We start from the raw sequence: 20,122 nt of genomic DNA, 5'->3' as shown, positions 1-20,122 counted from the left end.
AGTGAAGTTTAGTACTCCCTAAAAATGGGACTGCTTTACTTGGCAGTATATTTTCAAACATGTGTTAATATAAGCACTTTTAAAGCTTATCTTAATCTCCACTTTGTTATCATTCAAATAAACAGTGCAATGAGTGGCATGTGCACATGTAGAACAAACTAGATTTTGTGGCAATTAGATTGGTAGTGTTTTGATGTGTTTTTAGTAATAATTTCTAATCTTAATGCCTGTCTGAATTTCTACGATCTGAATGTCACCTTTTTGTTTTGCTTTCAGGTACTATGAAGCATTTCCTCCTCTTTCTGAAAAGCCAGTTTGCCTGCAGGAAATTATGACTGTATGGAATAAATCCAAAGTATGCTCTTACTCTAGCTCCTCATCTTCGTCCACTGTTCCACCAACTAGCACAGATACATCTTCTCCAAAGGACTGCAACAGTGAAAGTGAAGTAACTAAAGACAGAAGTAATAAAGTATCTGCCACTGTACAGGAAAGAACCCAGCAGAAGAAAAGTAAAAATGAGAAAGAAAACAAGTTTAGTAACAACACTGTTGAAGAGAAGCCTGTTTTATACAAAAAGCAAGTCCGACATAAGTCTGAGGGAAAGATGCGTCCTCGCTCTTGGTCATCTGGATCCAGTGAGGCTGGCTCAAGTTCTAGTGGTAATCAAGGTGAATACAAGGCATCAATGAAGTGTATTAAAGTAAGACACAAAACAAGAGAGGTTCGAAATAAAAAAGGGCGTAATGGGCAAAGCAGGCTTTCAGTGAAATCTGGTGAAAAGGCTGATAGAAAAGTCCACAGCGGAAGCAGTAGCAGCAGTAGCAGCGGGTCCATCAAACAGCTGTGCAAAAGAGGTAAAAGGCCATTAAAAGAAATTGGAAGAAAAGAAGCTGGTAGTAGCGATGGGAAAGATTTGTATTTAGACAGCAGAAATGAAAAGGAATATAAAGAAGAACCCTTGTGGTATACTGAGCCGATTACAGAGTACTTTGTTCCTCTTAGCAGAAAAAGCAAGCTGGAGACTACATACCGCAACAGAGAAGATATATGTGGCGTAACATCAGAGGCTGTAGAAGAGTTGTCTGAATCAGTGCATGGTCTTTGTATTAGCAACAATAATATTCATAAAACATACCTCGCAGCAGGTACTTTCATCGATGGTCACTTTGTAGAAATGCCTGCAGTTCTAAATGAGGATATTGACCTCGCTGGGACCTCAATATGTTCTCAACCAGAGGACGACAAATATTTAGATGATGTTCATCTGTCAGAACTAACACACTTCTATGAAGTGGATATTGATCAATCCATGTTGGATCCTGGTGCCTCAGATACGATGCAAGGGGAGAGTCGGATTTTAAATATGATTCGACAAAAGAGTAAAGAAAAAACTGATTTTGAGGCAGAATGTTGCATAGTGTTAGATGGAATGGAGTTGCAAGGGGAAAGTGCAATATGGACAGATTCGACCAGCTCTGTTGGTGCTGAAGGGTGGTTCTTGCAAGACCTTAGTAATTTAGCTCAGTTTTGGGAGTGCTGTTCATCTTCTAGTTCTGGTGATGCAGATGGGGAAAGTTTTGGAGGAGATTCTCCAATCAGATTCTCCCCCGTCTTAGACAGCACAATGCTTAATTCACACATGCTTGCTGGCAATCAAGAGCTCTTTTCAGATATTAATGAAGGGTCTGGTATAAACTCTTGTTTTTCAGTGTTTGAAGTGCAATGCAGTAACTCTGTTTTACCATTTTCTTTTGAAACACTCAACTTGGGAAATGAAAATGCAGATTCTAGTAGCACTGCTAATATTCTTGGGAAAACACAGTCTAGATTGCTAATATGGACCAAAAATAGTGCCTTTGATGAAAATGAACACTGTTCCAATCTTTCAACAAGAACCTGTAGTCCATGGTCACACTCGGAAGAAACACGTTCAGACAATGAGACTTTAAATATTCCATATGAAGAATCCACGCAATTTAATGCAGAAGATATTAATTATGTAGTTCCTAGAGTGTCTTCGAGTTATGTAGATGAAGAAATTCTAGATTTTTTGCCAGAAGAATCCTGCCAGCAACAAGCTAGAACTTTAGGAGAAATGCCCACTTTGATTTTCAAAAAAAAATCTAAGCTAGAATCTGTCTGTGGTATTCAGCTAGAACAAAAAGCAGAAAGTAAAGACTATGAAACTACACAAGGGTGTAGTGAAAGCAGTCCACATGGAGATGGCTACAGCTCAGGGGTTATTAAAGATATTTGGACAAATATGACAGACAGAAATTCTGCAGCAATGGTAGAAATAGAAGGAATAGAAGATGAATTGTTTTCAACTGATGTAAATAACTATTGTTGCTGTTTGGATACAGAAGCAAAAGCTGAAACCCTCCAGGAGCCCAATAAAGCAGTGCAGAGATCAGAGTATCATCTTTGGGAAGGTCAAAAGGAAAATTTAGAGAAGAGAGCCTTTGTCTCAAATGATTTATCAAAAGTAGATGGTGGTGATTATACTACACCATCAAAACCTTGGGATGTTAACCAGGATAAGGAAAACTCATTTATACTTGGTGGTGTGTATGGGGAGCTCAAAACATTTAACAGTGATGGAGAATGGGCAGTGGTGCCACCTAGTCACTCAAAAGGGAGCTTATTACAATGTGCAGCTTCTGATGTAGTGACAATAGCTGGTACAGATGTTTTTATGACTCCAGGTAATAGCTTTGCCCCTGGTCATAGGCAATTATGGAGGCCATTTGTATCATTTGAGCAGAATGAGCAATCAAAGAGTGGAGATAATGGATTAAATAAGGGGTTTTCTTTTATCTTCCATGAAGACTTACTGGGAGCTTGTGGTAACTTTCAAGTTGAAGAACCAGGGCTTGAATACTCATTCTCTTCCTTTGACCTGAACAATCCATTTTCACAAGTTCTTCACGTAGAGTGTTCGTTTGAGCCAGAAGGAATTGCATCTTTCAGCCCTAGTTTTAAACCGAAGTCAATTCTGTGCTCTGATTCAGACAGTGAGGTTTTACACCCCAGGATATGTGGTGTTGATCGAACACAGTACAGGGCTATACGGATTTCTCCAAGGACTCACTTTCGCCCAATTTCTGCATCTGAACTTTCTCCAGGTGGTGGAAGTGAGTCAGAATTTGAGTCAGAAAAAGATGAGGGAGGTATTGCTGTCCCTTCTCAAGCAGATGTATTTGAGGATCCACAAGCAGATCTCAAACCTCTGGAAGAAGATGCAGAAAAAGAAGGGCATTATTATGGAAAATCAGAGCTTGAATCTGGAAAATTCCTTCCCAGATTAAAAAAGTCTGGAATGGAGAAGAGTGCACAAACATCATTGGATTCTCAAGAAGAGTCGGCTGGGATGTTGCCAGTAGGAAACAAAGATCCCTGTTTAGAATGCAGTATGAAAGAATCTCTAGATGGGAGGGCGATGGAGAGCTCTAAAGTAAACTGCAGAATAGTGGAGCCACGTGAGGAGACTGGCAGGTTTTGCAGTTGTAAAGCAGGGTGCCATTTCCCCACGTACGAGGATAATCCTGTTTCTTCAGGAGAGCTTGAAGAGGTATGTGGATATATAAAATTACGGAATTTGCAGCTGGCAGCTGATAACCAGCAATTTGTCATGTGACAGTTAAATGTTTGTAAGGGTATAGTTCTCTAGAAAAATACAATTTTGTAGAAACACTGGAGGTTCCATCTGAACATAAGGAAAAACTTTTTTACTGTAAGGGCGACCTAGCGCTGGCACAGGTTGCCCAGGAAGGTTGTAGAGTCTCCATCCTTGGAGATATTCAAAAGACATCTGGACGTGGTCCTGGGCAACCTGCTCTCGGTCGCCCAGCTTGAGTAGGGGAAGTTGGACATGATGACCTCCAGAGTTCCCTTTGAACCTCAATCATTCTGTGATTCTGTGAAAACTTAACCATCTTCAGGCATTACGGTGTCATCTTGCATACCTTTAGAAATATATGCATGTGTACACTCATGTGACTTTAAAATCTGTTTACCTTAGGTTTCTAGCTTATCTGATTTACATATAATATGTTAAAATGTGCATAAAGTTTGAGTAATGAGTTATTACTGATTCTGATTCAAACCTGTTTTAAAATTTTGAAGAGGAGGATCTGAAGTCAGTCTTTGCAATATGAATTGTAGTTACTTCCAAGTAGAAGAATTTGGAGTTGAATTATTGGATGTAAACTTTCAGAAAGAAAGGTTTGTAGAAAGGCTTAATTGTCTGGAAATGAAAATGTTCTCTCGTCAGCGTAGCCACAAAAAGAAATAAAACATGGATGCAAAATATCCATCACTACCACAGTACTGTACGGAGGCCTAACTATAACTATGGGTTAAGCTCAGAGTTTTCTTTCAGGTCATTGTAGCCATAGGTTAAGTAATAATCAAGAGAAAAAAATCCCTTCCAGCCAAAAATACCCAAGTTGTTCTTGCTGTGAGCTCCCTCTGCTCTCGAGAAGAAATATTTGACCAGCAAAGTGAAGGTCCTTGAATGTGTCCAGAGGAGGGCAGCAAAGCTGGTGACAAGGCTGGAAGGCATGTCCTATGAGGAGCAGCTAAGGACTTTGGGCTTGTCTAGTTTAGAGAAGAGGAGGCTGAGGGTTGACCTCATTGCTCTCTGCAGCTTCCTGAGGAGGGGAAGTAGAGAGGGAGGTGCAGATCTCTACTCCCTGGGATCCAGTGACAGGATGCATGGGAATGGTTCAAAGCTGCCCCAAGCTTGTTAGTGTTTGAGGCATTTGGACAATGCCCTTAACAACATGCTTTAACTTTTGGTCAGCCCTGAATTGGTCAGGCAGTTGGACTAGATGATCATTGCAGATCCCTTCTAACTGAAATAGTCTAGTCTAGTCTAAAATAATTTAGTTGTGTGGCCAGCCCAGAGATGTTGTCCGGATGGTTACAAGTTGCATCTCACATTTTCTTTTTCTCTTCAGTCTCCTCTTCCACATACTCGGCAGTTGTAGTCTCTGCATTAGGAGGGAATTTTTTCATTTTCAACTGGAGTTGCAACCAGCTTGTGTTGTGCAATGGTATACTCCTCAATTACAAGTCTGAAACACTAATTCATGTGCGGGAAAGCTAAACTTTTTCTTGCTAAAACTAAAGCTAGCCTTTTTGTTGAACAAAATCAGAGTTCCTTATTTTCCTTCTTCCCTGTTTGTTTCTCCTCTCATCCTCCTTTAAATTAATTGCTATTGCAGCTTCTTTTCCCAGTGTCAATAAGTTGATGTCTGCTGCTTGCACAAGAGAATCAAATTTGTGACTTTTCTAGGCCCTTTTTAGACATCTTGGTTCCTGCTGCTCTGTTAAGTTAACAGCGGTGAAGTGGCTCAAAATATTTTCTGGAGTCTGGGAAGTTTCTGGGTTTGTGCCTGGCCTTGCCAAAAAAGAGTCACCAAAAAAATTAATAAACTTAGATTGTAAGTCAACAGATTCTGGAATTACCTTTTACCAGGAGTAAGCAGAATCTAACTTCATCATGCAGTAGGACATAATGAATGAACAAATGGTATAATACAGTTATTTGTGACAGCAGGAGTCTAAAGTTCCTTCCAGCCTTGTTCAGATCTCCTTTCTGGATGCTTAGTGCTCCATGAGGATGTTTATTCTTATCTTTGCCTCAACCATTTACCCATTCAAGAAAGTAGTAAGTGTCTGGTATAAGATAAGTTTACAGTGGTTCCATAGCGTGTGGTAGCTATAAGGCTTGAAAAAAAACCTTTAGTACTGAATAGTGCTCAAAAAAGCTTTGGTATTTTATTTTCTTTAAGTTCCTGAGTGCAAGAGGAAAACTAACTCCTTCCCTTGCTCAGGTCACATGATTTTGTAGGCATTTTCAAAGCTTCAATGTTATAAGTCACTAAGCAGTACAAAGGGCTGACAACTGTCTCAGCAGTCTAGACTCCAATTTGGTTTGCAATTAAGCTCTTCCTAGGGGGCTTGAGGAGTCTGATTACAACCTAAATTCAGAAAGTCTGGGTTAAATAGCCCTCCTGTACCTAGCATGGCTCAAGAGGATATGTACACACTCTGGGCTTTTCTAAGAGCCATTAGTGTGCATCTGAAGATAACAGGCTTTTTGGCTTGAGAACATTTATCTAAGCTTATTATTGTAGTTAAGTCTATCTGTAAAAGAGAAGTTTTTTTAAGCATTAAAACAATTTTAGTATGTTGGTTATGAAGTAAACTTCAATCAGTAAAGATGATGACTATACCGTGTGCAAGAAGAGTGCAAATGTCATGCAAGTATGTCTTCTGTGTGCGAACTTTTTTCTTTTTAAGAGTGATATTTATTTTCATGTGCATTAAACAAAATCAATATAAAATACCTAGAATTAGAACAGTTTGAGAAGCATTCTTCCTGGACACCCACACATACATGCATGGGAAAGAGTTTTAACTTGAGCAGAGGCTATAGAATTGACTGATTTGTAAAGGATATTTTAAATGAAACTTCTGTGCTTTCTTTTACTGACTTATGATTAAAGTTATTGTATAACTCACTGTTATCTAACATAAGGTTTGAGTTGTGTTCTGAGGTACCACCAATATTTTTGCATAAATAATGGGTGTGAAAATACTAATGTAGACCACAGTGTAATAGTAAAACATTCTGTTTTGCATCACATAAACTTGAATTATATATGTGCTGTGCAAACACACATCTTTGAATACCTCCTGTTTGTAAGACTGTAGGAGAAGCTGGTTCAGTTTCCTCACTCTTACCTTCTACATTAGAGCACTTCTTTTAGACTTTTAGCATATTTTGCAGAAGGAATTTGCTTATAGCTCCTGCAGAAGTTCTTCAAGAATGAATGATAATTATATACCTAGCCTTAAGATTAAAAAAAAAAACAAACCAACCAGCCAAACCCCAAGCACCCCCCCCCCCCCCCCCAAACTACAACAACAACAACAACCACAAAAAATACCTGCTGAAGTACAGTCCTTTTTCTTCCAAGTAAATGCTCTTACCATTTAGCTGTGGAGTCATGGGTAAGTACATAGTCTGGTCTAGTTAATGGTCTCTGAATGTAACAACGCTGAATCTCTATCAACAAATTTTATATGGTCTCTGATCTAGTAGGTGTGCCCTAAGAATGCTTACGCTATTGAGTCCTTGACATAGATAAAGGGACTGGTGGATTTTGTTGGGATTGGTACCAAACTTTTGAAGTCTGGACTTGCCTAGGACAGCACATCTGAGGATGAGGAAATTTTACTGGCAAAAACCGTAAGTGTTTATGGATCTCATGACTTAATTGGCTTATTAGATTTGGTGAGGTACTTTGCTTGAGTGGAGTAATGCATTGTAAGTGTATAACTCCTTTAGGAAGGGCTGTCAAGAGAGGAAGGGAAGAAGGTTCTTGCATACATTGGTTCTGAGGTCAGTAGTGTAGGAGATAATCTGCCATAAACCTAGGTAGTGATAAGAGGGAGACAAAATCCAAAGGGGTCTGCTTTATGCCTTAAAATCAGGAGAATCAAGTGGAAAAAACATTCAAGAGCACATAGTCATCTTATACAAAGCAAAGGACTTCATTGTAAAAGAGAGACTAACTTTGGGACTATCTGAGAAAGGATTGGTCCAGATGGTTCTTGATATGTGCTGATTGTGGCAGGTGATGAAAACACCTACAAAGACTTTGAGCTCTAACTTTCTAATTAATAAGACATTAAATTGCTGGTATTTTGAAGGATGAAAAGTATCTTGTATGAGAGGGACCTTAAAAAGATGGAGTTCACAATGACAGTATAAAAATCATGAGAAAAAACCCAAGGTATAAAGTAAGCCAATAAAATAAAGATTTGGTACACCTGAAAGTCCTAGAAGTAGATCAGAAACAGAAAAAATGACTGAAGGATATTTCTGAGAGACAGAACTAACAAGGAAAACTATGAAAAGGTAATGTCAAAAATGTACTGTTTAGTGCGGTTTTTGTCATCGTCTGAATTGTTGGTGAAAAGACAATAAAGTAAAGGAGTAGTACAGATAAATTATACTGTTTCAGCTAGTCATAGGAATATTCAGCTAAATATCATGAGGAGCAGCAACTAATTTGAAGAAAGCCTAGTTTGAGGACACTAGAAAATACAGAAAAGGCAGACAGATTTCCATCTTTTTTAAAGAGGAAAATGGAACCTGATGTATTACCAGTGACTCTTAAATTTCCTAAATAAATGTTTTAACCAGTAAATGGCATGTCTGCATGAGAAAGTGAGAAAGTTTCTAAGTGTTGGTTTGGCAAAAAGATTGCACACTCAAAATAACAGTGGCTTACTAGAGGACAAGGGAAACGATTAATTTGTCTGGTCTGGGGAGTAAAATACACGTTTATGAAAATCCCTGATTATATCAAACTGTGAAAGTCTGCAGTTACACTGGAAAACAAGATTAGAATCAAAAGGTTTTTAAATTGAAGAAATGGTCTGAAAAATAAAATGCAGTCCAGCAGGGACAAATACAAACTTCTAAAGAAAATAATAATCCTCCTCACAAACACAGTGTGAGGAGTGACAGGTGAGCAAATGACACGAAACAGAAAAGCATCTTCAGGTAGATCATAAGCTGAGCACAAATCAGCAATGACACACTGCAAGAGGCAGCATTGTGATATATAAATAGGAAAGCTCTTCTGTAAGAGGTGAAGTAATTGCTCCTCTGTAGCTGGAGCTGGAAAGCCTTCTGCTGGAGTACCAGGCTTAGCTCCCATTACCTTGTATCAAGAAAAACATCCTGAGGAGAGCAACACAAAGATCACTACTTTTGAAAACAGAGTAAAGGAACTGGGGTGGTTTTATTTCAAAAAAAGAGAAGCTTGAAGAACCCAGCAGTTTTGCAGAAGCCATGTTCATAGTTACAGGAGATAAGGAAAAAGTGGTGCTTGTCCTGTAGACTCTGGTAAACACAAAGAAGTGGATGTATTGACCTTAAATCACAGCAAGAGAAGTTGAAGAAAAAGAATTCTAACCAGAAAATGAGCTTACTGTAAGGCTGAGTTATTTTTAGGGAAGCAGTGGAAATTCTGTCTTGAAGAGATTTAGAGTGTAGGAATAGTGCATTGTAGTTGATTCCGGCTCTGTGCAAGAGTAGAAACTAGATGATCTCATAGGGTCCCTATATATATTTTCAGTGAAATTCAAGAATTAGGTGACTGCCAAATAGGTTTTAAGAATATAAAGTCTAGACTTGGCTCCCTTTATTCATTTGTGACTAGCTTCTTGAGCCAGATGTATCTTCCCTGCGTAGCTGATGAACTAAAATTAGGATCTGATCTTTTGGAATGGGACTCAATCGGTTCATTGCTGCTTTGACTTCTACATTATTTGTGTGCTTCTTGTATTCTTTCTGATAGTAAGGGGTTGCAAAGCAGGTTCAAGGAAATTTGTACTTACAGATTAATATGACTTTTACTTTTCTGTGGTTGGTTATGAAGCTGTCAGTCATAAACTTCAGATAATATCCAGATCGTAATGAGGCTTTAGTGCTTATTCTGTTCAGATTCTGCACAACTCTTGTCACTGCCTCAATCCTTGTCAGCATGCATTCTGGAAGAGTAGAAATATTCAATGTTTTCAAATTAGTATCTAAAGCCCAAATAGTCTATCCTGAAAGGCATATTGATTTAGATTAAAAATACCAGCTATTTAGATAGGTAACTGGAAAATTTAATAGAACTTTTCATAAAATACTGGAAGTGCCCTTTTTTCAAGACCTTCAGGCAGATGGTTCTTAAAACTGTAGACCCCAGCTCTGAGAAGATGCTTTGCATAAATTTTGCTTGAAGAATAAAGTTCTGACCAATGTAACTTAGTTTTAACTAGCAAATGACTGATCAGCCGTATGAACTTGCTGTAGACTTTTGTCTGTAACTGTAGGGAAAAATTTGTGTTGGAAGCAAGGAAATCAAGAAAAATGATTGCTGCCTCATACAAAATTGTTAGTTAAGGAACAGCAAAAAAAAAAAAAAATCATACTAATATTTCTCCCTATGCAGATTGTTGATAAAACAGGATTTAACTTGTTAAGCATATCCTATACCAGTTCTTGGTGGAGAAAAAAATGTGTTGCATATTCATTTATTTGAGGTTGCAAAATAAAACTGTTATTTTCTGCCAAGAGGAAAGAATAAAGTAATTTCTTAATGAACTACTTGTATGAGCAATCCTCTTACCTGAGGAGAAATATTTTTACACATATATATATTATATATATATTTTTTAAAATAAAATAAATATTTAGGGGTTTGTGTTTTTTTTTTTTAAATCTATCAACATGAACTTCACTTTTAATAAATCTGCATACATAAGGAGAGGCGAAAGGAACACCATCCCCCTGCCCCCTCCAGCTTTCTCCTACCTTTTGTTCCTTGGCTTTTCCATCTGCGCATTTATCATTCGTGTAATAAAACCTCGTATTGCAGATGTGACAGTACCAGGTTTATCATGTTATCATATGAATGGGTCTTTTTTTTCTTGAATTCTGCTTTCATACTTCTAGACCTGGTCTTTCCCGACTTGGGTAGTCGCTGTTTCCTCACCTGCCTAAATGTCCCTGTCAAAGACATTTCTAAAAGTTGGCTTAGTATCCTGTCATACAGAAACTACAGATAAATTTTATGTTATTTCAGCAAACCAACAGTACCATTCAAATGTGCTGTTTATCAGGCTGCCTGCTGGTCACAGGTGAACACCGTGGTGTTGGATATGTCTCCTGCTTGTGTAAACTGTTCCATACTCACTACAGCAAAATGAGCAGAAGGGTAAAATGCTCCTCCTGGGCATTCGTTCCGTTAGGCCCAGCTCCGCAGTCTAAAGCGTGTTCACCAAAGCAGCTTGTCCTTTTCCCCAGATCAATACAATACGATATTCTGCTGCACTCTTGCAATACAGCTTCATCAGCTAATGAACTACATATTGCTGTCCATAGCAGTCTTGTGAAGAAAGCAGCAATACAATAAAACTCTGTAGAACAGTAATCTTTCTTGGCTGCTTTATTTCAAGTATGTGTGTGAGTGGAATAGGTGAGGAAGAATCTCATCAGCTGTAGGAAATGGCAGTCATGGTGCAGGAAACAATCTTTTCCTTCTCTGCTTGTTTCCCCCTTTTTTTTCAATTCTAGCCTTAACAAAACACCAAATTGCTATTCCATTATGATGCTGGAGATCAAGTACGCTGTTCAAAATGGTCGTTATCCACTTCAGCTCACAAAATCTCTTCTTCCTGTTAGCTACTTTACTCCAGCTAGATTACAGAGTTTCACTGTAATGTGATCTTTGAAGCAGCACTAGAATTTTTAGTTGAAAAAAACCTAATAGTTGCTTTTATTCCTTTAGAAAGTATTTGTATTGATGTTTGCAAAGAATGGTTGTTCTTTTGTATACCAGAGGTTTCAGTTGAGATTTTCCATAAAAGACCTAAATGGACAGCCCAGCCTTCTTAGGAAGCTTCATTTGAGAAAACAGACATAAAATGATGTTGGAAGGAACAGATGTGAGCCAGATGCCAATGAAAAACATCTAAATGCTATTTAAAGTTTTGAAACTATTTTACTCTTTCAAACTCTTACACAAACAATAGCAAACATTAAAATGATTTTTTTTCCTGCAGTTGGCTTAACTCTCGGTAGGGGACGGATGAGAGGGGGACAGGAGTGGAACTGAAGTTTTAGTTTTTGCATGTAACTGCACAATTCTGACTTGAGTCTACTGAAAAGTTGTAGCCAGTTGTGACTGAAATCCACCAGGATTTTTGGGGGGAAGGAGAATCTTTCATAACTATAACATTACTGTAGTGTTTGTACTAGTGAATGCTAAAGTCCTCAAGTTATTTTACATATCCTCAATCAGAAGCTCTAAGAGAAGCCTCAGTTTCCATATGCCTAGCTCTAAAACAAGAAGGGAAACCCATCAGTCTTCTCTCAGACCTGTAGCAAGACTGGGAGTGCAACAGCATTGCAGTTGGTTTTGCCTTGTTGTCTTTGAGCTGTGCTTAAGAATAAAGTAAAATAAATATGAATAGTTTCAGAGAGGAAAGGCTTCCACTTGCAATTTCTAATACTAGTACAACTGAGAATAATAGTTTTTTAGATGGGCGTCTGGGAAATTTCTTAAAACTTTTCACAAAATAATGGAAGTGCATGTGAGTATGTGAAAGGAGGAGATGGCATAAATTGAAAATGAAGTTTTAAAAGGGAAAGCAAAGGAAGGTAGACTCATGCGACTATTCTGGAGTTGGTATTTCTGTTTGCTAATTAAGGGTATTTCTTTAATTTTCAGAAATTTTCACGATGACTGTATAATTGTAGTAAACATCTAAGCAACTGTAGGAGAAAATAGTTTTCTTCAGTGAATGTATAAAATGGACATCATCTCATGTCCCCCATCACCTCCCAAACAAAACCACCAAATGGCTGTAGTATGGAGAGCAGGTCTTTACATCTGTCCTTTTGCTTTACACATCTGACTTTACTGCTGGCTTAGAAATAACACCCATCATTCCATGAGGGTCAGCATGGGGGCGAGAGAGCCAGCTCTGAGCTCAGACTGAAGTCCTGCTGGGCTGCTTCTGCACGCAGCCAGAAGATTGGTTTCTGCGTTTCTCTAACTCTTTTGGTATCGAGGCAGTGATGGAAGGACAGGGGAGCTGAGGCAGCCTGCAGCCGACATCAGTTCAGTCGCTGAGCCATCTTGAAGCAGATATGTAGGCTCTGATGGTGACTTAGCCTAGGAAGCAAGACCGCTGTAGCTTGTTACACCCTGCCAGACTCAAGCTGGCTTTGCTTGTAACCCGCTGTGTTTCATCCAGCTTACCATGTGTGCTAGTGCATGTGTGACACCAGCCACGTGGGAAACCTTGACGTTAATAAAGCATTGTGTCTGTGGAGTTTAGATGCCTCCATCTGTAGTCAGCAGCAGAGTGAGGCTTCCATGATTGAAGAAGCCTCATGTGTACTTGTAAATGCACATATTTCTGATGAAGTCCTGCTTCAAATACCCTTGAGCTTTCTTTTTTTTTTCCTTTTTTCTTTTTCTTTTTTTTTTTTAAACTATGGTTTAACTTTCGAAGAATTCCCTTTTCTGGAGTTGGGGTTTGAGCTTTTGGAGGGTGGTTCCAAAAGGACACTTCCTCAGTGTTACGAGAGGAAACCAGCATGGATAATTTCAATATTCATTATAGCAGAATTTTGTGGGGGGAAAAAAAAAGTTTAATCTGGCAGACACTTCTGCATACAGCACTCTTGAGCTGCTTATTTGGTTTGAGAGGGACTTCATTAAGTAATAAGCAGTTGTAAGTTTAGGTTCTGTAGGTTTGTAGCTCTAAAAAAGAGGAACAGAAGGAGGCTCGTTAATTTTCCATGTTTAAATGTTCTCAGGTTTACAGAGGAGGAAGCTGGATAGAAGCTCAACATTGATACTCATTTGTTAATGGTTTTTAGTAGCTAGTTGCACTATGGTTTGGTTTTGAATCATTCTATCCAGTATCTATAGGGGATGTTAAAAGGTGGCATCATCTTTTGTAGGTTAATGGCGTTACCACAAATGCAGTCATAAAACTAGGGACATGTCTGTTGTGACAAGCCTTTGGTATTTTAGCCACATCCATTAATTTTGCAAGGAAGGGGCTCTGGTAAATGTAAATTAGCATTAAAATATGGGGTGGGGGGTATTTAGGCATTTTTAGTGAGTAGATTGAGATTATTTTTAGCATAAAGACAAATTATTAATCATCCTCATAACCAGTTTTTCCTCCATTGATGGTAGTGGTACTGCTAATTCACCCTTCCAGACTTCTAAACATTAGATTTTGCTACTTTTTGTTTGCTTTCTTTTCTGTTTTGTTTTACACTGAACTAATGAACCACTAATGGTTTTTTCTGTATTTTCATCTCTTGGGTAGCTATCTGTTCTCTCTTGGTTTGTACTTAGATTATACAGTGTAGGGCTGAAATCCATCTTTTTGTTCTGGATTTGTACAACTCTGGATCGGCAAAGTGTGATCCCCTGCATGGCGTTCATATGGAGTATAACAGTTCAGATAATGGATGTTCTATTGTAGTTTGACAGTCCTTTCCCGTCAGTATTAGAAATTGAACAGTGTGACCTGTGAGACCTAGCAAATTGGTTGGTAATACCAGAGTTTCCTTCTTTACATGTAAGTATATTATTTATGGCATAATGAAGTGTTATTATTGTCTAAACACTTTCCTATATTGAATACTAATCTGCAGAGAATGAGTGGCAGCCAGGAAAAGCAATGCTGGTGGGAAAAGGCGCTCTATTCTCCCCTTTTTCCTGCATCACAGTGTGAAGGTAAGAAGCTGTGCCTGTTTGAACTAACTTGCTGTTGCACTTGTGTTAGAATTAAATGTTCTTTCTTACGGATTGGAATTGTTGCAGATGAATTGGAACTACCATCTGTATTTTTTAAAAAAAAAAAGTAAACTTCCATAATAAATTTGCTTATCTGAGAGAGAACTGGGATGCTTCAGTTACATTCGTAATAGCTCTCTAGCATGCTTCTAAATAGTCTTAAAATGAAAGTGCTTTTAAAATGGTCTTAACATTTATGCAAATTTACTTCATTGCAGAGCCTGGAATTAAGTAAATAGAATATTAATCTCTGACTCTGAAAATACTTTATTACATTTTTGAATATGTTTCAACCTGAATAATACTTATTAGGCAGCTAATTTTATAAGAATGTGAAAACATGATAATTACTTTTTATGGGTTTGCATAAATAACATGCCAGTTACTCAGTGAATGTGTGGAATTTCTCTCAAGCTGGGAGGGAGAGGGATTTGCCTCTTGGCCACTCCTTTCACAGTGATAATCTGGGAATTTTTCTGTCCCACACAGAGAGTAAATCCAGTCGTGGTAGGCAGGCTGCTCGCAAGCAAAAGCAGGTGTGCTTCCAGCACTCCCTGTTGTCTCCCAAGAATTCGTAGCATCTGACAGCTGGCCCACGCCCAGGTTTTCAGTGGACAGGCAAAAATCCAGACAGCTTCATTTTGCCTGCCTACCATACCAATTTACCTTTTCTGGGGAGAAGGCAAGAAGCTAAACAAGAACATTCTGTATACCGAATTGATAGGCTATCTGATGCTTTCGGTTGGTAGAGGCTCAGTGCAAAAAACTTGATCAGACACCTGGTTCTTTAATAATCTGGAAGTAGATTAGCCAGTCATTATTACTGAACTATTTTTGGAGTGCACCTTAAAGTACAACCAATTAAATGGTGTTCTTGGTGCCTAAATGCTCTTACTTTGGTGTTTAGGACAGTTTGGGCTATTTTCATGAACATCTTAACTTATTTCGCTCCCAACTATAGAAATGTGTTTGCACAGTGAAAGAGAATAGATGGATGCCTACAGGACTTTGATTTGCCTCCTGGACTGCTCACAGAACCTCCCATATTAGAAAAAAAATCAGTATTTACAAAGTAGAGATATTTAGTGTCCTCTTGTAAAGCTTCCCCCCGCCCCCAGTGATAATTGCAGAGGTATTATTGGTGTACTAGCCAATGTACTGACTCACACTCTTGAGTGTGTATTTTACACAAGAGTAATCCTTGAATTCCTGTGAGTGAATCGTGTCATCTTTTGGCTGACATCTGCTGGTGAACCTGCGTAACTGTCTCAGTGTTTCACCACCTTATTTCATCAGAGGAAGACAGAATATACAGTATAAAATACCATGGAGTCTGGAACCTGCTTGATACAGGGGTAGAATTTCTGTGAAGTAGAATAGTTCCAGGATTTCCTCTTCTAGACTAAATGTAACAAAATTAGAGCTTTATCCTCAGAGCTAATTTTATTCTTTCACAAATATTTAGCTGTATCTAGTTCTCTGTATGGGTGTTTTTAATATATGGATATTGATGCATGTGATCCCTCTATATTACTATGATATATGTTGATATTATATATGGAAGTTTACTCTGGTAAGTAGAATTCATAGCCATTCACATAAACTTTTTTTTTTGTGAGCTTCAGTCAGGATAGGGCTGCTGTTGCAGTATATATTTTGTGGGGGTATAGAAATAGGAATGATCTAAAACGCTGTGCAGTATCAGAATTGAAAAGTGTACTGAACCATTTATAATAAAAAAGTAATTCTTGCTCTTTGTACCTTACTATTTTAGATGTTTTCATTAACTAAGTAGCTTCTTTTTTTAATTATTATTATTTGATTATCCAGGTAAGATTTGATGAAGATTCCATAAGGTATTATGCTTATCTCTTGAAGGATGTCAAACTATAAAGCCCCCCACAAGCACAGAGTTTACATGGCTTAGAGTGTGAATTTCAAGAATACTTCTCTAGATGTTTTCATTTTGGCTAAATGTAAATAACAGTGTTCCTCAATTCTGTTTTTTCTTCCTTTTTCCTGTGAAACACCCCCACAAACACAATGTAAGAGTGTTATACAAATGCCAAGGGAGAGAATGGTGTAGGAGAATTTGCAGATGTAAAGGAAATATCCAATGATGATGAACATCTTTTAGATTTTAATATGGTAAGTGTGTCACTGGTTTGGGGGAGGAGTTTTCTTGTTTATTTTATAAGGGAGTGCCACCACATCTTCCCTTTCATCAGTTTTCAGCCTGGCCTCAAATGAAATTCCTATGAAAACCTCCCAAAGCTTTTCTTTCCTTACTTTGTGCTATACTCTCTTCTGTGTCTTGAGCGTTCTTCTGAAAACTCCTAGGTGTTGTACTGTGGGGAGTACAGCCCTTTGTACAAAGAATTGTACTTGTAGTAGTTTAAGCAAACTCGGTTTCCTTTGGAAACACTTGGCTTTTGCTTGTCGTGTGTGTTAAACATGAGCCTTTTTTTCCCCGAACTTCTAATTTCAGTAAGCGTAGAGCGGGCTGATGTGCACTATGAAGGCAGAAGGGACCAGTAACTACATGCGTAAACATAATGTATGCTGGATTCTGTCCTGCTTACAAACAAAAACCTGATTTTTTGCTGTAGGGAAAATCTTTTGTGTACACATGCACTTACTGATACACTTTTAAACATACTTTATAGTGATGATAGCACTTAAATTTACACTGTGACATGCTTGCTATAGCTTTACTAATTCAGCTGAAGACATACTGGTTTTGCTTGAAGTTCAGTCAGATCTGTGCTGTGTTTTCTTGATATTTAATACTTACTACCAAATTTTGGAGATAACTTTGACACTAATTTTCTGATGTGACCCGTGATAATGATGCATTCTAACTGAGTTCACTTTTGATTCTCTTGCTGTTTTGTACAAATCCTAAAATGAAGGAGTAGGAAAAAATAATAAAGGCCCCACTATTTTCCCTTCTGTTCTGCAGTCCTTTCTACATAGTGGGCTAAGTCAGGGAAGTGGAGGACTTGCCCTGTAATCATGACATCTCTCTTGAACACCTACAAAACTGTATAACCTCCCAGCTCAGAAAAAAGCAATCATGTTTTTTATTGTTCCCCATCAACACTGTCAGTTTAAATCCTTAGGTTTCTTCTGTTTATGAAGCAAGATGTGCAGATGATATAAATGCTGAAGCAAAACCAAATGGCTTCAGGAAGAAGATCTACTCCAGCGATAGCTCCAGCTCTGAAGACACAGCTTCAGAAGGTGGAAGTGAATGGGCCGATCCGTGTGAGGAGGAGCTTTTTTCTCGAACTCAACTATAAAAACTGCAGAGTAGAACAGATGATTTAAAAGTAACATGAGATGGAAAACTATCCTTCTTGAGGGTCTGTAGCTCTAAAACAACAACTTGAGTTTCCTCTTCAGTTAATGGATTCAGATGTGTATTTATCTTTCTCTTCTTGCTTATTTTATAGATGAGGACACAGCTGTCCTGTTGAAGATTCCCTCCCCCCCCCCCCCCCCCCCAAACCTGTTAAATTCTTGGCTATTTGAACTAGACTAGATTGTGTTGTCAAATCAAGAATGGATGTGCATGTGCTTGTCTTAGTAGTACCACTGCTTTTTTGCATCTTAATTGCAGTTATTTTCATTCGTAACTGTAGCCCTACCACTATTACAATCTTCTTAGCATCGCAGTGTCTACAACTACTTCTGCTATTCAGAGACTTCAGCTTTCTGCACATTAGGCTTTGTTCTTTAAGAACTGGGAGATAAATACTTAACACTGTAATCTATCAGTGCCTTTCTGAATGCAGGAGAAAAGCATGAATGACTTGTCCAGTCTTCATTCAGTAAATCTCGTAACTTTGAAGTAGGAACAACAGGGTTGTGCTTTAGAGACTTACAGAAACTGTGTTTTCTATCCTCTGATTCCCCCTTCCCGCAAACCAACACTGAGGATACCATGGTTTGTATTTTTGCTAACTGGAGAAGCCAAGGATTTTTTGTAGGTATGGAGGCAATGTGGGCTTTTTCCTTTTTTTTTTTTTTGTCCTTTTTAGCAACTTGCCAATGTGGGACAGACGTTTAAAAAGTAACACCAAAAATAATAAACCGCTGGGGTGATGTGTGGATTGTTGTGAATTTTGTAACGAGTAATGAGAATGTTGTCTTGTTGCAGATGATGGCATTCGTGTAACCTGCAAAAGCATTCTGTACTGAACTTGAGCCTGAATGACTGAAACGATCTAAAATGCTCAGAGTGTTCAATGTTTTAAATGCAAAGGGTCAGTGCTTCACTTGAAAGAAATCCTGTGGCTGCTGCAGTTAGCTGCTGTTGTGGCTGTAATTTAGTATATCTCGTAGTTCATTTTGTGTTTCTGAGAGAATGTGTGGGGCAAGTTACGTGTGTGGTGGGTGGGGGTAGGGAAAGTGATGACTTACAACATACATGTGTGATTGCAGTAGTGATTGTTGCTTTATGTGACTTGCTTTTAAATTTTATTTTGTTAACTTAGAAAGTCAATACATTGTCAAGTTGCATCTGTACAAGACTATCAACTCCTTGTGCTTTTAACACATTATGCAAAATGCATAAGCCAGGAGGAGCAATATTTGCAAAACTAAACACTCTAAGTTTTTACCAACTCATAGTTTAAACAACAACAACAACTAACTAGTCTATACAATAGCAGCATGTCTATAACATCAGGAAGTGCAGAAAGTCCAATACTGACTTGAAAAGCTTAACCATTAATTTTGACAGGCAATAAACCTCATGAGAACTATAGCTGTTTGAAATGTGAGCTGAACTGCCTTTGAAATATGTTCTGTGCTACAAAGGTTTTCTGAGTAACTGGGTTTTGTTGCCTTTATTCAATTGATAACGTAAGAACTGAAACAAGTGGTTGGAAAACCATGCCATTCTTTGCGCGACGCTTTTGTTGAGATCCTTACTTACAGTTGGCTTGGTTTGTCCTTACCCGGGGACTTTCTTTTTGTCCTCCTCTTAGACTATGTTTTAGAGTTTGTATTCATACAACAAATCTTTTGACACTTTACAGTTTCTTTTCTTAATTTATTTGCAGACTTTGGATAGACTTTTATATATTTTACTTTTTTCTGGAGCTTCCTTGAGAGGTTGATTAGCACCTGCACTGAGAAACTAGTTAACTGTAACATGAAAGTAAAAAAGAACTTTACACACAAATTCTTCAAATCACTGCAGTGAAGAATGGAATAAAACTTTGAGAACAAGAAATGACCAAATGGACATATTTCAAACACAAACTTCAGCTCAGTTAATTTTGGCTAGAGCTGTTTCTTTGGTGAGAAAGGGCTCAAAAACAACGAAGGTGTTGCTTATAGTTACATTGTGGCATGTAATAATTCCAGCACCTTTGGGGAAAATAAAATCCTGTATTGAGCTTGGGCAATAACAAATTGTCTTTACTTGTTTTCATAGTTTAATGGCTAAAGCTCTGAAGCTTTCAGTGAGAGTTGAAGTGTGGTTTTTAGTTTTTCTGTATGGATAGAAACACAACAACGACAACAACAACAAAAGCATTAAAGGTTGGCATACGCTGAACCGCACTGTGGTATGAAGCGCATTGCATATCCATAGCACTGAAGTATCAGTTTTCCATTCCTGGGCTGAAATTTGTTTCTACTTTTTGCTTCAAGTGGTTGTATTGTTCTGATTTCACGTACACCAGAGTAACTGATTTTGTTTTCTTGTG

General features: G+C 38.2%; 1 protein-coding gene across 2 annotated transcripts in view; it reads left to right on the top strand.

Annotated features, from left to right (window-relative positions):
* The window catches only part of KIAA0232 (KIAA0232 ortholog), a 68,897-nt gene extending 51,008 nt beyond the window's left edge, over positions 1-17,889 (top strand). For both annotated transcript variants that reach the window (XM_059817420.1, XM_059817421.1), the window contains 4 exons: positions 277-3,574; positions 14,261-14,342; positions 16,453-16,550; positions 17,525-17,889. In XM_059817420.1, the coding sequence (XP_059673403.1) occupies positions 277-3,574; positions 14,261-14,342; positions 16,453-16,550; positions 17,525-17,704 (3,658 nt within the window). In that variant the 3' untranslated portion in view covers positions 17,705-17,889. The remainder of the gene's footprint in view (positions 1-276; positions 3,575-14,260; positions 14,343-16,452; positions 16,551-17,524) is intronic.
* Positions 17,890-20,122: the final 2,233 nt, after the last annotated feature.

Source organism: Gavia stellata, chromosome 5, assembly GCF_030936135.1.
Source record: "Gavia stellata isolate bGavSte3 chromosome 5, bGavSte3.hap2, whole genome shotgun sequence".
NCBI classification, from domain to species: domain Eukaryota; kingdom Metazoa; phylum Chordata; class Aves; order Gaviiformes; family Gaviidae; genus Gavia; species Gavia stellata.
This window is presented reverse-complemented; position numbering and strand designations above follow the sequence as displayed.